This window comes from Canis lupus, chromosome 3 (genome assembly GCF_048164855.1).
Source record: "Canis lupus baileyi chromosome 3, mCanLup2.hap1, whole genome shotgun sequence".
NCBI lineage: Eukaryota > Metazoa > Chordata > Mammalia > Carnivora > Canidae > Canis > Canis lupus.
The window spans coordinates 48,518,199-48,530,890 of record NC_132840.1 but is presented as its reverse complement, the minus strand read 5'-3'; the positions used below and the strand labels follow the sequence as shown (position 1 = coordinate 48,530,890).

The 12,692-nt window shown below is 47.7% G+C and overlaps 1 protein-coding gene across 6 annotated transcripts in view; it reads right to left on the bottom strand.

Annotated features, from left to right (window-relative positions):
- Nucleotides 1-12,692, bottom strand: part of ALDH3A2 (aldehyde dehydrogenase 3 family member A2) — a 124,092-nt gene that overhangs the window by 11,502 nt on the left and 99,898 nt on the right. For 3 of the 6 annotated variants that reach the window (XM_072820936.1, XM_072820937.1, XM_072820939.1), the window contains 6 exons: nt 10,171-10,332; nt 6,746-6,977; nt 5,353-5,438; nt 3,609-3,817; nt 2,090-2,207; nt 38-179 (listed from right to left, as the gene is read on the bottom strand). In XM_072820936.1, coding sequence (XP_072677037.1) covers nt 38-179; nt 2,090-2,207; nt 3,609-3,817; nt 5,353-5,438; nt 6,746-6,977; nt 10,171-10,332 — 949 coding nt within the window. Of the gene's footprint in view, nt 1-37; nt 180-2,089; nt 2,208-3,608; nt 3,818-5,352; nt 5,439-6,745; nt 6,978-10,170; nt 10,333-10,444; nt 10,521-12,692 lie in introns of those variants that run through there. The other 3 variants (XM_072820940.1, XM_072820941.1, XM_072820938.1) reach the window with 3 other exon arrangements.

Below are 12,692 nucleotides of genomic sequence, written 5' to 3'. Positions count from 1 at the left end.
TGCGGTGTCCCCAGAGCAAAAGGTGAATTTCCATTACCTATGTAGCGTGTGGCCTCATCGGTCTCCCCACCGAAAGCTATTTTCTGTCCTTCAAGCAAACTTAGTATCCTCTTAAAATGACGAAGATTGATGATCCTCTCATAATCAGGAGATTCTTTTATATTTTCACCATAAAATTCCTATTTAAAACAATAGTATTTAATTGCCACAAAAGACTCATATTTCAGTTTCTTGAATAAATACAAACCCCACTCGTGCCCCCAAAGCCATCTGGTTTTAGATCACTGCCCACATTCCTCAAGTCACTGAATAGCATTTCTACCTTTTGGCAGTTGAGGGACAAGAACTCAAGCAGATGCACACACTGAGGACTCTTCATAGTATCCAGGGTTCATGTGGATCTCTTGCAGACTGCCCAGGCGCTATCCTGGGGTGAATGTGGGTGCTGGGGGTAGTCTGGCTCTGAGTCAGGGCCACCCCTCCATGCACACTGCAGCTGTGGCTGCTTCCCTGCTAGGAGCTGCGTGTTGTGGCAGAGACTGTGTGGCCTGTAAAGCCAAGTATTTTTACTCTACAGCCCTTCCCAGAAAAAAGTCTGAGCTTTGTGCTATTTCACTGTTTTACATCCTCTCTGGACTGGTCTTCCCAGCAGTGACAGGAAGACCACTTCAAGAATCAAAGTTTTGGTAAATTAATCTCAAAAATCATTTCGTCAGAATTTATTACATGAAACAAATACAAAATTCCTAAATTGCCCTATTGCTTCAAAGCCTTATGGGGGCTCTCCATTTACTCTCAAGTCAAAAGGGTGCCCACCCACCCTCCAAGCAAGGCCCTCAGACCTCGGCACTAAGAATCACCCAGGCAGCTGGCTGACGCGTGCTCCTGGGCCCAACTCCAGAGCCACCAATGGTGTTTTGCAATGCTACTTGCACCTTAGAATCACCAGGAGACCCCAGACCAACTGAATCAGTCTTTGGAAAGTGAGGACTGGAAACGTTTCATTAATGGCTCCCTGGTAGGAACTCCACTGAGAACCGCTATCCTAAGGACAGAAATGCCTCGAAGGAAGGCAGAGGGGATCTTATTCCTTTGACACTGAGTCCTCCCCATACTCAGTGAAGCACACCTTCTCCAACCCCCAATGGTTTTCCGTCTCACAGACACCTTTAAGACCTGCTGTCCCACATTCTTCAAGTCTGGCTAATACCCCTTTTCATGTTCTCCTTGTCAGGCCCCATCTCCAGTCCTATCCCTTAGATTCCAGTCCTAGATCGAGACCCTCAGCCCCTTGTGTCTGAGTGACCCTGCCTGGGTCCCTGCTTTTCTCTCAACTTCCAGGACACACTCTTCATCCTCTCATCACAATGTGACTCTTTGGTGTTCCTGATCCTTCCTTTTAGTGCTCAGTTAGCATCTGTCCAGTGAACCATGACTGTTCCAGTAATTTCTCCCACCCAGGGGGCTTAATGAACCACCCCCAAACCAGTGAGGCCAATCACACTGGTCTACCCCTTTCCTTTCTTCCAATCTAAATGCTACATTTCTTTGAGGCTTAGTGCAGGCTGCTACCACAGTATTTCTCGATTCCTTCTAGAGAGATCTTTACTATGAACACCCTGGAAGACTGATAAGCAGGTCGAGTATAGTATCCAAGGTATTTGATTAACTCCCTCCTCCAAACTACTGGCCTTCCTAGCCCTCTGCATACACAAGAGCAGATCACCTTAAGCAATGCCCAACAAGCCAAAGGGCCTCTGACTGCATTTAAAAGGATTGGCAACATCCTCTCAAACCCACAGAACATAGTTGTTTAATTTTTTTTTTTCCAAAGCATATGCCACAGCTAACCAGTTGTTTTTACACACCAACTAGGCAGCTGAAGTGGGTTAAACACCAAACTAATCTTGCTCCTAGACATTCTGTGAAAGGTGCCCAGAGCATTTTTAAGGCCATAAATGAATTCAGTCATATATGCTAATAGAATTCTCCCAGGCGGGAGGAGAGAACAAGGATGCTGTCTGCACACAGCTAAATTAGACCCGTATCTTAACAAAACCAGTGGAGATCAGATGTGTTAAACACAAACCTTCACAGTTTCCTTAATCTTCTGCACAATTTGATTCTGGAGGGACGGTTCGCAGAGAACGTAGTCAGGAGCAATGCAGGTCTGACCACAATTCATGTACTTCCCCCAAGTTATACGCCTGAGGTGGGAGAAACCAAAATAGCCACAGAATTCAGTCTACTATTCATCTGCTACCGACTTTTGTGTTCTTGGAATATTTTGCAACTATCATGTATTCATAGTTTTACTTAGGAGTCTTTGTAATCTTTATAAAGAATAAAAATGTCTTAAAAACTCATCTCTAATAAATCAGTTGATTAGAACTTAGAACGCATTTTCCTACCAACATAGGATATGCTAAGGAGCAGGGAAATTTTCATGCCAGCTTATGGGAAACAGTACTTTGTAAGCAGTGAAGCCATTACCTACTTTGAGATTTGAGAAAAGCAGCAAGCTCCCCAGCCCCTCTACTCCTCCCCCTCTAGCCAAGAGGAGACCTGGGGTGTCAGGAGCTCCATACAGTCTTCAATTCTCCTGACTGTGGCTCTTGGTCCTGCTGACAAGATGTTCAGGGGTATAGAGCAAGACAGCTAGCCCAGCTGCTAGTCCACTCTCTTCCCTATGGACCTCTTCCCCACCCTGGAAAGCCACAGCCACATATGGAGCAAAGCCTGCGCTCTGAACCCTTACTGCAGGACTCATGTTCTGACAAGGAGACAACCTGGACACAGCCTACATGCCCACAGACCCTCTTTGCCCATCTCTGAAGGGGAGAGAAAAGCCAGACCACCCCAGGCACACAGTCAGTTCTGGGTTTTGGCACTTCCTGGTTGCTAAACCTGATTCACAGAGAACCTGAAACCTTTTGTTTTCTGGTTCCCAGCTGCAAGATATTATTCAAAGTTAAAATATGAGTACTACTGATTTTGTCAACAAAGGGACTCGTTAGAAGAGGTTAGCATAAAACCTTTCTGTTGGAAATCGAAAGGTTTTATTTTATTTTTTAAGATTTTATTCATTTATTCATGATGCACAGAGAGAGAGAGAGAGAGAGAGAGAGAGAGAGAGAGAGAAGCAGAGACACAGCCAGAGGGAGAAGCAGGTTCCATGCCGGGAACCTGACGTGGGACTCGATCCCGGGACTCCAGGATCACACCCCAGGCCAACAGCAGGCACTAAACCGCCAAGCCACCCAGGGATCCCCCTGGAAAATCAAAAGATTTTAATTAAGCACACGCCATGCTTTACCTACTTCCTGGATCGTCTACCAGCAGAACAGTTAAATTTCTTGCCAGGTCTATAATCCCAGAAAAAGAAAACTTTTTGTAGCTCCTAAGGGCAACCATGCAATGTCAAGACCCACTGCTAATTTCTTCTGGCAGTGGCACAAAGGGACAGTTTATGAAAGAGTTCTAACACCCCTAGGGACGGCAACCATCCAAGCCTCATGACGTCTCTCACAGCCAGGAGGCCCAGCACCCTGGTGCCAAGAGGATCCACCAACATGTCAGTCAAGAAACCCTCAGGTAACCAGTCTCACCTGCAGGCAATGTCCAGGTCACAATCTCTGTCGACATAACACGGGCTCTTCCCTCCTAGTTCCAGAGTAACAGGGGTCAGATGCTTAGCAGCAGCTTCCATGACAATTTTTCCAACTGCTGTGTTCCCCGTATAGAGAATGTGGTCGAATCGCTGCTTCAGGAGCTCTGTGGTTTCTTCGACGCCACCATTGATAACAACATACAAGTCCTTGAAGAAGAAACAGAAGCATAGATGTTGCCCCCGTTAATCCTACCACCTAACAAGCAATTTCTTAGACATAAACCTGTAGTTTTCGGGAATATCAGAAAAATATAGGACCGGCGCCAGTAGGCACACTGGAGGGAATTGACAGAGGATAAGTAGACAACACAGTCTGATGGCGTCTGAGACCCATCTCAACCTGCGGTGGCACTGACCAGAAAATCCGCAGGTTCCCATATCAGCTCGGCAGTGAAGAAAGCATTTCTTTTCTTCCCTGGTTGGATTTGACCAGGGAAATGCATGAGATGGGGCCATGTGAGCTGAAAGTTTTTTTGTTGTGGTTGTTTTTAAGATTTTATTTATTCATGAGAGACAGAGAGATGCAGAGACACAGGCAGAGGGAGCCTGATGTGGGACTCGATCCCGTGACTCCGGGATGATAACCTGAACCAAAAGCAAACACTCAACCACTAAGCCACCCAGACGTCCCTAAGCTGAAGGTTTTGATGAAGTTTGCTGTCAGTGACCACAGACAGGTCCCAGATGAGTGTCTCAAGCTGAAGGACCTCACCCTACACGACAATGCAGGGCTTAGCCCATGCCAGGAACCGGTAAATAAATGCTGAACGATCAGTACTTGAAGCAGCACAGGTGAGACCACTCATTTTTGAAGCCAGATCTGGGCTCAATCTGGGCTCCGTCATTTGGTAGCTAGGGGATCTTCAGCAATCCTACTGAACACCTGTAAGTCTGTTTCCTTATGTAGGACTGAGGAGAGGCCACATAGCTTTGGACTGAGCCCTTATGAGCTTTGAACTCAGCCTACTGCGTTCTTATTAACAGCTACCATGGAAAAACATCTTGTGTAGCAGCAGCCTGAGAAGCAATGACAGGGAACAGAAGAAAGGAAGGGACAGAGCCAAGTGTTCATAAGACTCAGAGACAGCAAAAAAAAAAAAAAAAAAAAAAAAGACTCGGAGACAGCAGCATGAGATGCTCATGCTTCCATCTGATCTACTAATCTACTAGGGGTGCTCATCAGTTCTCACTCCACAGCTCAACTGTCCAGCATATGTTTCAAGTTTTAACTTGCATAGGTTAATCTACAGAACGTATGTGATCGGGCCCCCGATCTGACTCCCCATGGAGTCAGACCGTGAAGAATTTGCCCCCGGTGAGAGGCAAAGCAGGAACCCTCAAACTCTATCTTCTGGTTCCAAATCCCGCTCAACCCATGACATTTCCCAGTCTTCATCACCCTTTTGAACTGGATAACCATAGCTATTAGGACAATTAGTTCTGCGGCTGCTGTAGCAGTGATAAGATAGCAATGAGAACCCACGGTTAGCCTCCAGCATTAGAGTAATATGTACAACTCCAGCTATGACATTTTAAAGTTGCTTTTCAATGAGAACAAAATTAGGACTCTTCCTACGGCAATTCCCTGTAGACAGCCATCCATGGCACACACTAGTAGAAGATCAGATGTGTATCCCCCGACTATAAACACCCATGGTGAAGACGGGTGAAGACATGATTACCTGGTCTAAATACCGTGGGAGGAGTTCAGCCAAGATCTTAGCTGTTTTTTCACTTAGTTCAGAAGGCTTGATGATGACAGCATTTCCTAAACAAAGACAACAGAACAGCATCTTTTAATACTTGAGTGACTTTAATACCTACCAAAATGATGTTCATGGTGGGAATATAGGCTAGGTTCTCACATTACTTTTGCAGCTTTGAATTCTCTTCCTCAACAAGCGTAAGAGCTTATCTTTTTTTTTTTTTTTTTTAAAGATTTTGAGAGAGAGCACGTGCACATGCATGCCTAGGCAACTGGGGGGAGGGGCAAAGGGAGGGGGTGAGGCAGACTCCCTACTGAGCAGTCTAACATGGAGCCCAAAGTGGGGCTCAATTCCAGAATCCCCAAATCATGACCTGAGTAGAAGGCAGAAACTTAACTGACTGAGCCACCCAGGCACCCCAAGAGCTAGTCTTATGCCCTTAAATTCCAACTGCTTGGTTCTCATTAGCTTCACATCTCTGACAACTGGCTCAAAAATCCTCCTCCACTCCTCCCATTTCCACCACTGGACTTTCCTGTTTGCCTTGGAATTATTGGACAAACAAGCCTTGTCAACATAAAGTTGTTGATCAGGATCCAGCAGAAGTGTGGAATTAATCTGGCATTTGCTGTACACACAAGCTACCATAACTCCCACCACCCACAGCCGAAGGAAGAAACTGGTCAGACAAAACCAAAAGCTTCATCCAGGACCACAGCTGGCAACTAAAACCACACTAGAACATGGATGGCTGACTCCAAATGCCTGGACCTGTCAACTCATGCTTTTAGACCACAGCTGGCAACTAGAACCACACTAGAACATGGATGGCTGACTCCAAATGCCTGGACCTGTCAACTCATGCTTTTAGACCCTCATAGGTTCATTTTCTGGGTTATCTCAAAAAACAATTACTGTGTAAGTCTCTGGAGCCCATTTAAAAAAATAATAATAAAGGGGTACCTGCCTGGCTCAGTCAGTAGAGCATGTGACTCTTAATCTTGGGATTATGAGTTTGAACCCCACACTGGATGTAGAGATTACTTAAAAAAAAAAAAATCCCTTTGTACATCATAGCTCCTCCCAGTCCAGAGAGACCCAATAATATCCAACCCCAAAACCAGCTTTGACCAGTTCCACCTCGTGGAACTTTCTCTCTCACCCATCTTGAGAGTGTACTTTCACTTTAATATACTTTGTACTTGTTAAAAATATATAGGTATGATGACAATACTTTTGCATTCTCAGTACACTGCTGGTGTAAGCCACCAAAGCAAATGCATTTAATTAGCCACTGTCCTAAATTTACAACCAAAGTGAGAGAATAAGCCCCTCCAAAGAGTTACAAAGACAGAGGCTGACACCAGACCTGCAGCAATGGCTCCAATCAGAGGCTGAATGGTGAGAACAAAGGGGTAGTTCCAAGCTCCAATAATCAGTACGACTCCCAGGGGCTCCGGTTGAACATAGGCCTCATCCAGCATGGTGAGCAGGTTCTTCTTAGCTGGTTTAGCAGCAACCCATTCAGGAAGATTCTCCAGCACAAGATCAAGTTCCCCAAGAACGGTAATGACTTCCTGACTGTATGCATTGAGTTCACTCTGTTATAAGAGAATCATAGTTAACCTTGCATGAGTCTGGGACACTCAGCCCTGAAAGCCAAAAACTAGGTCAGGTACACCTGCAGTGACAAGTGGCATTATGAGACAAGCTGGGTTGCCATGCAGATTCCTTTTGCACCCTTCTTGCCCTGAACAGCAGCTTGCTACCTTCCACTCTTAACATTGTCAACCCCTCAATCCTTCTTTACTGACCCAAGCCTTTTAAAGTCAGGACTAGGGGCCCCTGGGTGCGTCTGCCTTTAGTTCAGGTTGTGATCCCGGGGTCCTGGGATTGAGTCCTGCATCAGGCTCCCCTCAGGGAGCCTGCTTCTGCCTCTGCCTCTGCCTTTCACTGTCTCTCATGAATGAATAAATAAAATCTTTAAAAATAAAGTCAGGACTAAACATTACCTCTTTCAGAAAGGAAGATTTCCCTGATTAATATTAGTCTGTTTTGATCACACTTTATAAACGACAGCAATTCTGCTTCTGATGTGTACCTTAACATTTCACCCTTACACAGATTTATAACTGTACTCACATTCTATCTGTGGATGTTTTGTTTCCCAAATTTAAATCCCTCAAGGGCAAGGAACTTCCTGTTTTTCTTTAGTAATCACAGATGTACTTACACAAATACCTGTAGAATGACTGATTTGTCCTTTCTGAAATCTTAACTACGTCACCTTATTTATTTGGTATCACAGCTTCTCTCTACCAAATGTACTAGAAAAGAAGGTTTATAGTTACTTTTGTTCCTATTACTACTGGCATTACTACCCTTCAAAATAATCTTTGAAAGGGGGAAGTGAGACTCACAGAGCCAGAGCAACGCTTTGTTACCGCTGGAATAAAATGTAAAAACAAGACAACAATATTATTAGAAAATAGAGAGTAATATTCCCTAAATACTACCCCAAACTCTGCTACTCAAAAAGTGGTTCCAGGATTTTTTGGGACGATGGTGGAGGAGGAGGGTTCTGAGCTCACCTCCTCCCATGTACACTCCAAGGGTACAAGTGCACAGAGTGACTCTGTCGGAGAAAGACCTAAAGACCCACAGAAACCTCTTCCACAACTAAGGACAAGGCTACTTGGAGAAGGGTGGGAGGGGCAGAGACCCGGTCTAGTCCAAACACACACCTCTGGCATGGGGACCCACAAACAACAGTAATATCCTGCATGGAGATCCTCCCCGGAGAGGGAGGGGTTCAAGCCCCACCATCAGGTGTCCCAGCCCTGGGGACCTGCACCAAGGAGCCTGGCTTTGAAAATCAGCAGGCTTAACCGGGATGCAGATGGGGTTAATTAAGAACCGGAGGGCTTTAGGACACCAAGACTCTGCTCTTAAACTGCCTATACGCAAACTCACACACTCAAAGACCCAGCACAGAAGTAGCAGTTTGAAAAGTGCCTGGGCAGCTCAGTCAGTTAAGCATCTGCCTTCAGCTCAGGTCATGATCCTGGGGTCCTGGGATCAAGTTCCGAGTCTGGATCCCTGCTCAGCAAGAAACTTGCTTCTCCCTCTCCCTCTGATCCTCTCGCCCTGCTTGTCGTCTCTCTTTAACAAATCTTTCAAAAAAATTTTTTTTATTTAAAAAATTTTTTTTAAAAAGTGCCTGGGCCATAAGTGAAGGAGATTTACTGACTAGTTTTAGGGTGTATACCATATTAAAAATTGAAATACCACACAATCCGGCAATTTCACTTCTGAATATTTATCCAAAGAAAATGAAAACGCTAATTAAGAGGAACCCGGCTTGCTCAGTCGGTAGAGCACGAAACTCTTGATCTCGGGAGTGTGAGCTCAAGCCCCACGTTGGGTGCAGAGATTATTCTAAAAAATAAAATCTTGGGGCACCTGGGTGGCTCAGTGGTTGAACGTCTGCCTATAGCTCAGGGCGTGATCCCAGGTCCTGGAATCGAGTCCCACATCGGGCTCCCTGCAGGGAGCCTGCTTCTCCCTCTGCCTATGTCTCTGTCTGTCTCTGTGTGTCTCTCATGAATAAATAAAATATTTTAAAAAATAAAATCTTAAAAGAAAAACACTATTTTAAAAAGATGTATGTATCCCTACGTTCACTGCAGCATTATTTACAATCGCCAAAATATGGAAGCAACCTAAGTGATACATGAACAGATAACAAAAATGTAGTACATACACATACATCTATGTACCTATAGACGTATATAATGAAATACTCCTCTGTCCTAAAAAGGCATGAAATCTTGCCATATAGGACAAGAGGGGGACCTAAAGAGGGTGAAATAAGTGGAATAAACCATACTGCAGACCTACGTTTTACATCTGAAACTAACGTCTCAACTATACTTCAATTAAAAAAAAAATGGAGTAATAATTTTTAATAGGTGTCGTTCCAAAACAGCATGGGATCACCTGGGAGCTTGTTAGAAACTTCCAATCTCAGATGCCCTCCAAGACCTACTGAACCATAACTGGCATTTTAACAAGATCCCCAGGTGATTCACCAAGACACTCTTGAGTTTGCGGAGCACCGGCCTAAAACACAGAGTCAAGGAGGAAAACTTCAGTACAATAATGACAACCAAAAAAAACCTCAGTCTACAAAGGAAACCACAAAAAAAAAAGGGCAGCCCGGGGGGCTCAGCGGTTTGGCACCGCCTTCGGCCCAGGGCGTGATCCTGGGGACTCAGGATCGAGTCCCACGTCGGGCTCCCTCCTCCTGTGTCTCTGCCTCTCTCACTCAATGTGTATCTCTCATGAATAAACAAACAAAATCTTAAAAAAAAAAAAAAAAAAAAAAAAAAAAAGAAACCACAAGAAAAGCAAGAAACAGATTCGGAGAAAAATACAGAGCTGACAAACTACGGAAACAATCCCTACAAAAAATAAAGGGCCACAAATGCAACAGGAAAACAGGCAGGCTATACAAGGCACACATTCACAAAAAGAATTTTGTGAATTCTCAAAAGAGGAAGAGAGGCCAGAAGACAGTTGGGTCTATTTCTCTGTGGTCTTGCAATCCCGCGTCAGAGCACTCAGCGAGGTAAGAGGATCGGGAAAGGCAAAGGAAACTTGCTTTGTATCAGGACGGCTGGAGAAAACAAGCCCACGGGCCTTGAGTAATGCAAAACAAAGCAAAAAAAAAAAAAAAAAGCAAAAGCCCGGGCGGAATGCGGCCCCCAAGTGGGACGGCGGAAGCGCGCGTACCTTGCACAGGTCGCCGGCGATGGCCTCCAGGATGTCCTTCTCGCGCTCCTGCACCATCCTGCGCAGGGCTTCGAGCTGCTGGAGACGGAACCTAACGGGGCGCGAGCGGCCGGACGCAAACGCCGCGCGAACCCGCTGGATTCGGCTCTCCATGGCCCGGTCCTAAGGAGAGAGGGGAGCTCGGGGAGCGCCGCGGTGGCGGGTCCGAGGGATGCCGCCGCCCCTTCCCTCCCGTCCCCTCCCCGCGCGGGCCCCGGAGCCGCACGGGCCTCACCCGCCCGCTCCCTCGCTCGCTGCGCCGCGTCCTCGGCGCCCGTCCAGCTCGCGCGGCCCGGCGGCGCTGGGTGTGACCCTCAGCCGCGCACTGATTGGCAGGCGCGGGGCACGTGACGTCGGCGGACTCCGCCCCCGCGACCTGGCCGCGGGGGGGGGGGGGGGCGGGGCGCTGCGGCCGCTCGCGTGGCGGGGGCGGGGGGCCCGGAGGTGGCGCGGGGAGCGCGGGGGCAGTGGGCCGAGCGCGGGGCGGGAAGCGCGCCGAGCGCCGGCGGAACGAGGCCGCGCGCAGGGGTTCCCGTCCCTCCATCTTGTGGCTCTGCGAGGCGGGAGGCCCGGCGTCGCCCAACGCCGCGTCCGTAGCTCCCGGGGGCCCGAGGCCGCCGCCCGCCCTGATGCTCGCAGCGGGCACGGCTTCCACGGCTTCCCACGGCCGCCGAGGTTAGCCCCCGCAGGGCAGCGCGCCAGGCCCTCCTCGGCTGTGCTGCCGCGGGCCATCCCCGCGCTGCCTGCCCCCCGCTGGCCACCCACCGTGTGCTCTGTTCCTCTTTGCAGCACGAGCCCTGCAGAGAGGGGACCCACGCCGCTCAGAGCTCCCTCCGCTGCTGCGGGCCAGACCCACCGGGTCCCCCTCGGTTCCCGTCTGGCTCCGCTCCCCGGCGGTTGGCACAGCTGAGCATCGCCACCTTCTGGAGCCCTGGTCTTGGCTTGTCTTCCATATCCACCCCCCCTCCCCCACGCTTCGGGTTCCTTTTTGCCCCCCTGGCTGAGGCCCCTGGCTTCTCCTTTGCTGAACCGGCCCTGGGACCTCTTCTCTTTTCACAGGTCCCCCCGTGGATGGTGGTCAGAGAGGGATTTAAATTCCGTTTCTAGACACCCCCCCCCTTTTCTCCAGACTCCAAGGGCTGTGTTCAACTACATCCTGTTCATCTGTTTGAATGTATAATAGGCTTCTTTTTTTTTTTTTTAAGATTTTATTTATCTATTCAGGAGAGATCCAGAGAGAGAGGCAGAGACACAGGCAGAGGGAGAAGCAGGCTCCAGGCAGGGGGCTCCATGCAGGGAGCCCGACGTCGGACTAGATTCCGAGACTCCAGGATCATGCCCCCGGCTGAAGGCAGACGCTCAGCCTCTGAGCCACCCAGGAGCCCCTGAATGTGTAATGAGCTTCTTAACTTTAGAACTTTTGATTTACCCTCATCCACCAGACAAATACACACCTCCTCCAGTGTTCCCTCTTTCGGTAAACGGTATGCCCTTTGTCCTGTTTACACAGGCCAAATCCTTGAAATCACCCTTGACTCTTTGATCCTATCTTAAAAAAATACATTGAATTCCAACTACTTTTACCCTAGTTCAAGCCAAATCATTTCACCTGCACCTTCTATAAATAACACTAGGATCCGACTGGTTTCCCTGCTTCTACTCTGGATTCTATGGAGGATATTACATATATATGTATACACACACATATATATGCATTTCTGCACCTGCCCTTGTATGCAACTGTGCGGCAGGGGCCCAGAGTATGTAAGCTACTGCCCCCAGGTTTTCATGCCAGAGGCTTCCAATGAACTTCTTCCACTGGGAGGCATGAGCAGGAAATAAGGTAGGAGGATGAAACTAACCTCTAGATTCAGTAGTGTAACCGTTGCTGGCCACTTCTACAGTGAAAGTAGGTACACTACCTACAGTGAGGTAGGATCATTCCTGACTCCCCAGCAGTTACTTCCTCAGTCCCGGCGACACTTCTGCAGCAAACAGGATGACAGTGACAGCATCTTTCTGAATGGCACCAGAGTTGGTGCAGCACCCATGGGTTTCGCCAAGGCTGTTTTTAGCAGCCTCTCATCTTTGCTGTCACTCCATTCTTCCTTTTGATATCTATGACTCCTAAAATTCCCTCTGCCTGAAATAACTAGAATAGTTTCTCTTTCCATGGCTAGACTCTGATGGACACACCACCTTCCTGTGCTATTTAGAATAAAATCCAAACCCATTATATTCCATCATCTCTGTACGTTCTGGTCTCTGGCTTCCTCTCCAACCTCATTTTGTGTGATTCTCCCACTTAATGGGAGTGGTTTCCTTAGTCTTCTCTGAACACTAAGCACATTCCCACCCCAGGGCTTTTGTAGTCTGCTGTTTACTTTACTTGGTGTGGTGAGCTAACTTTCTTCCTTAATGTAATCTCTGATTAAATGTTACCTCCTTAAAGTAGCCTTCACTAAGGGGCACCTGGGTGGCTC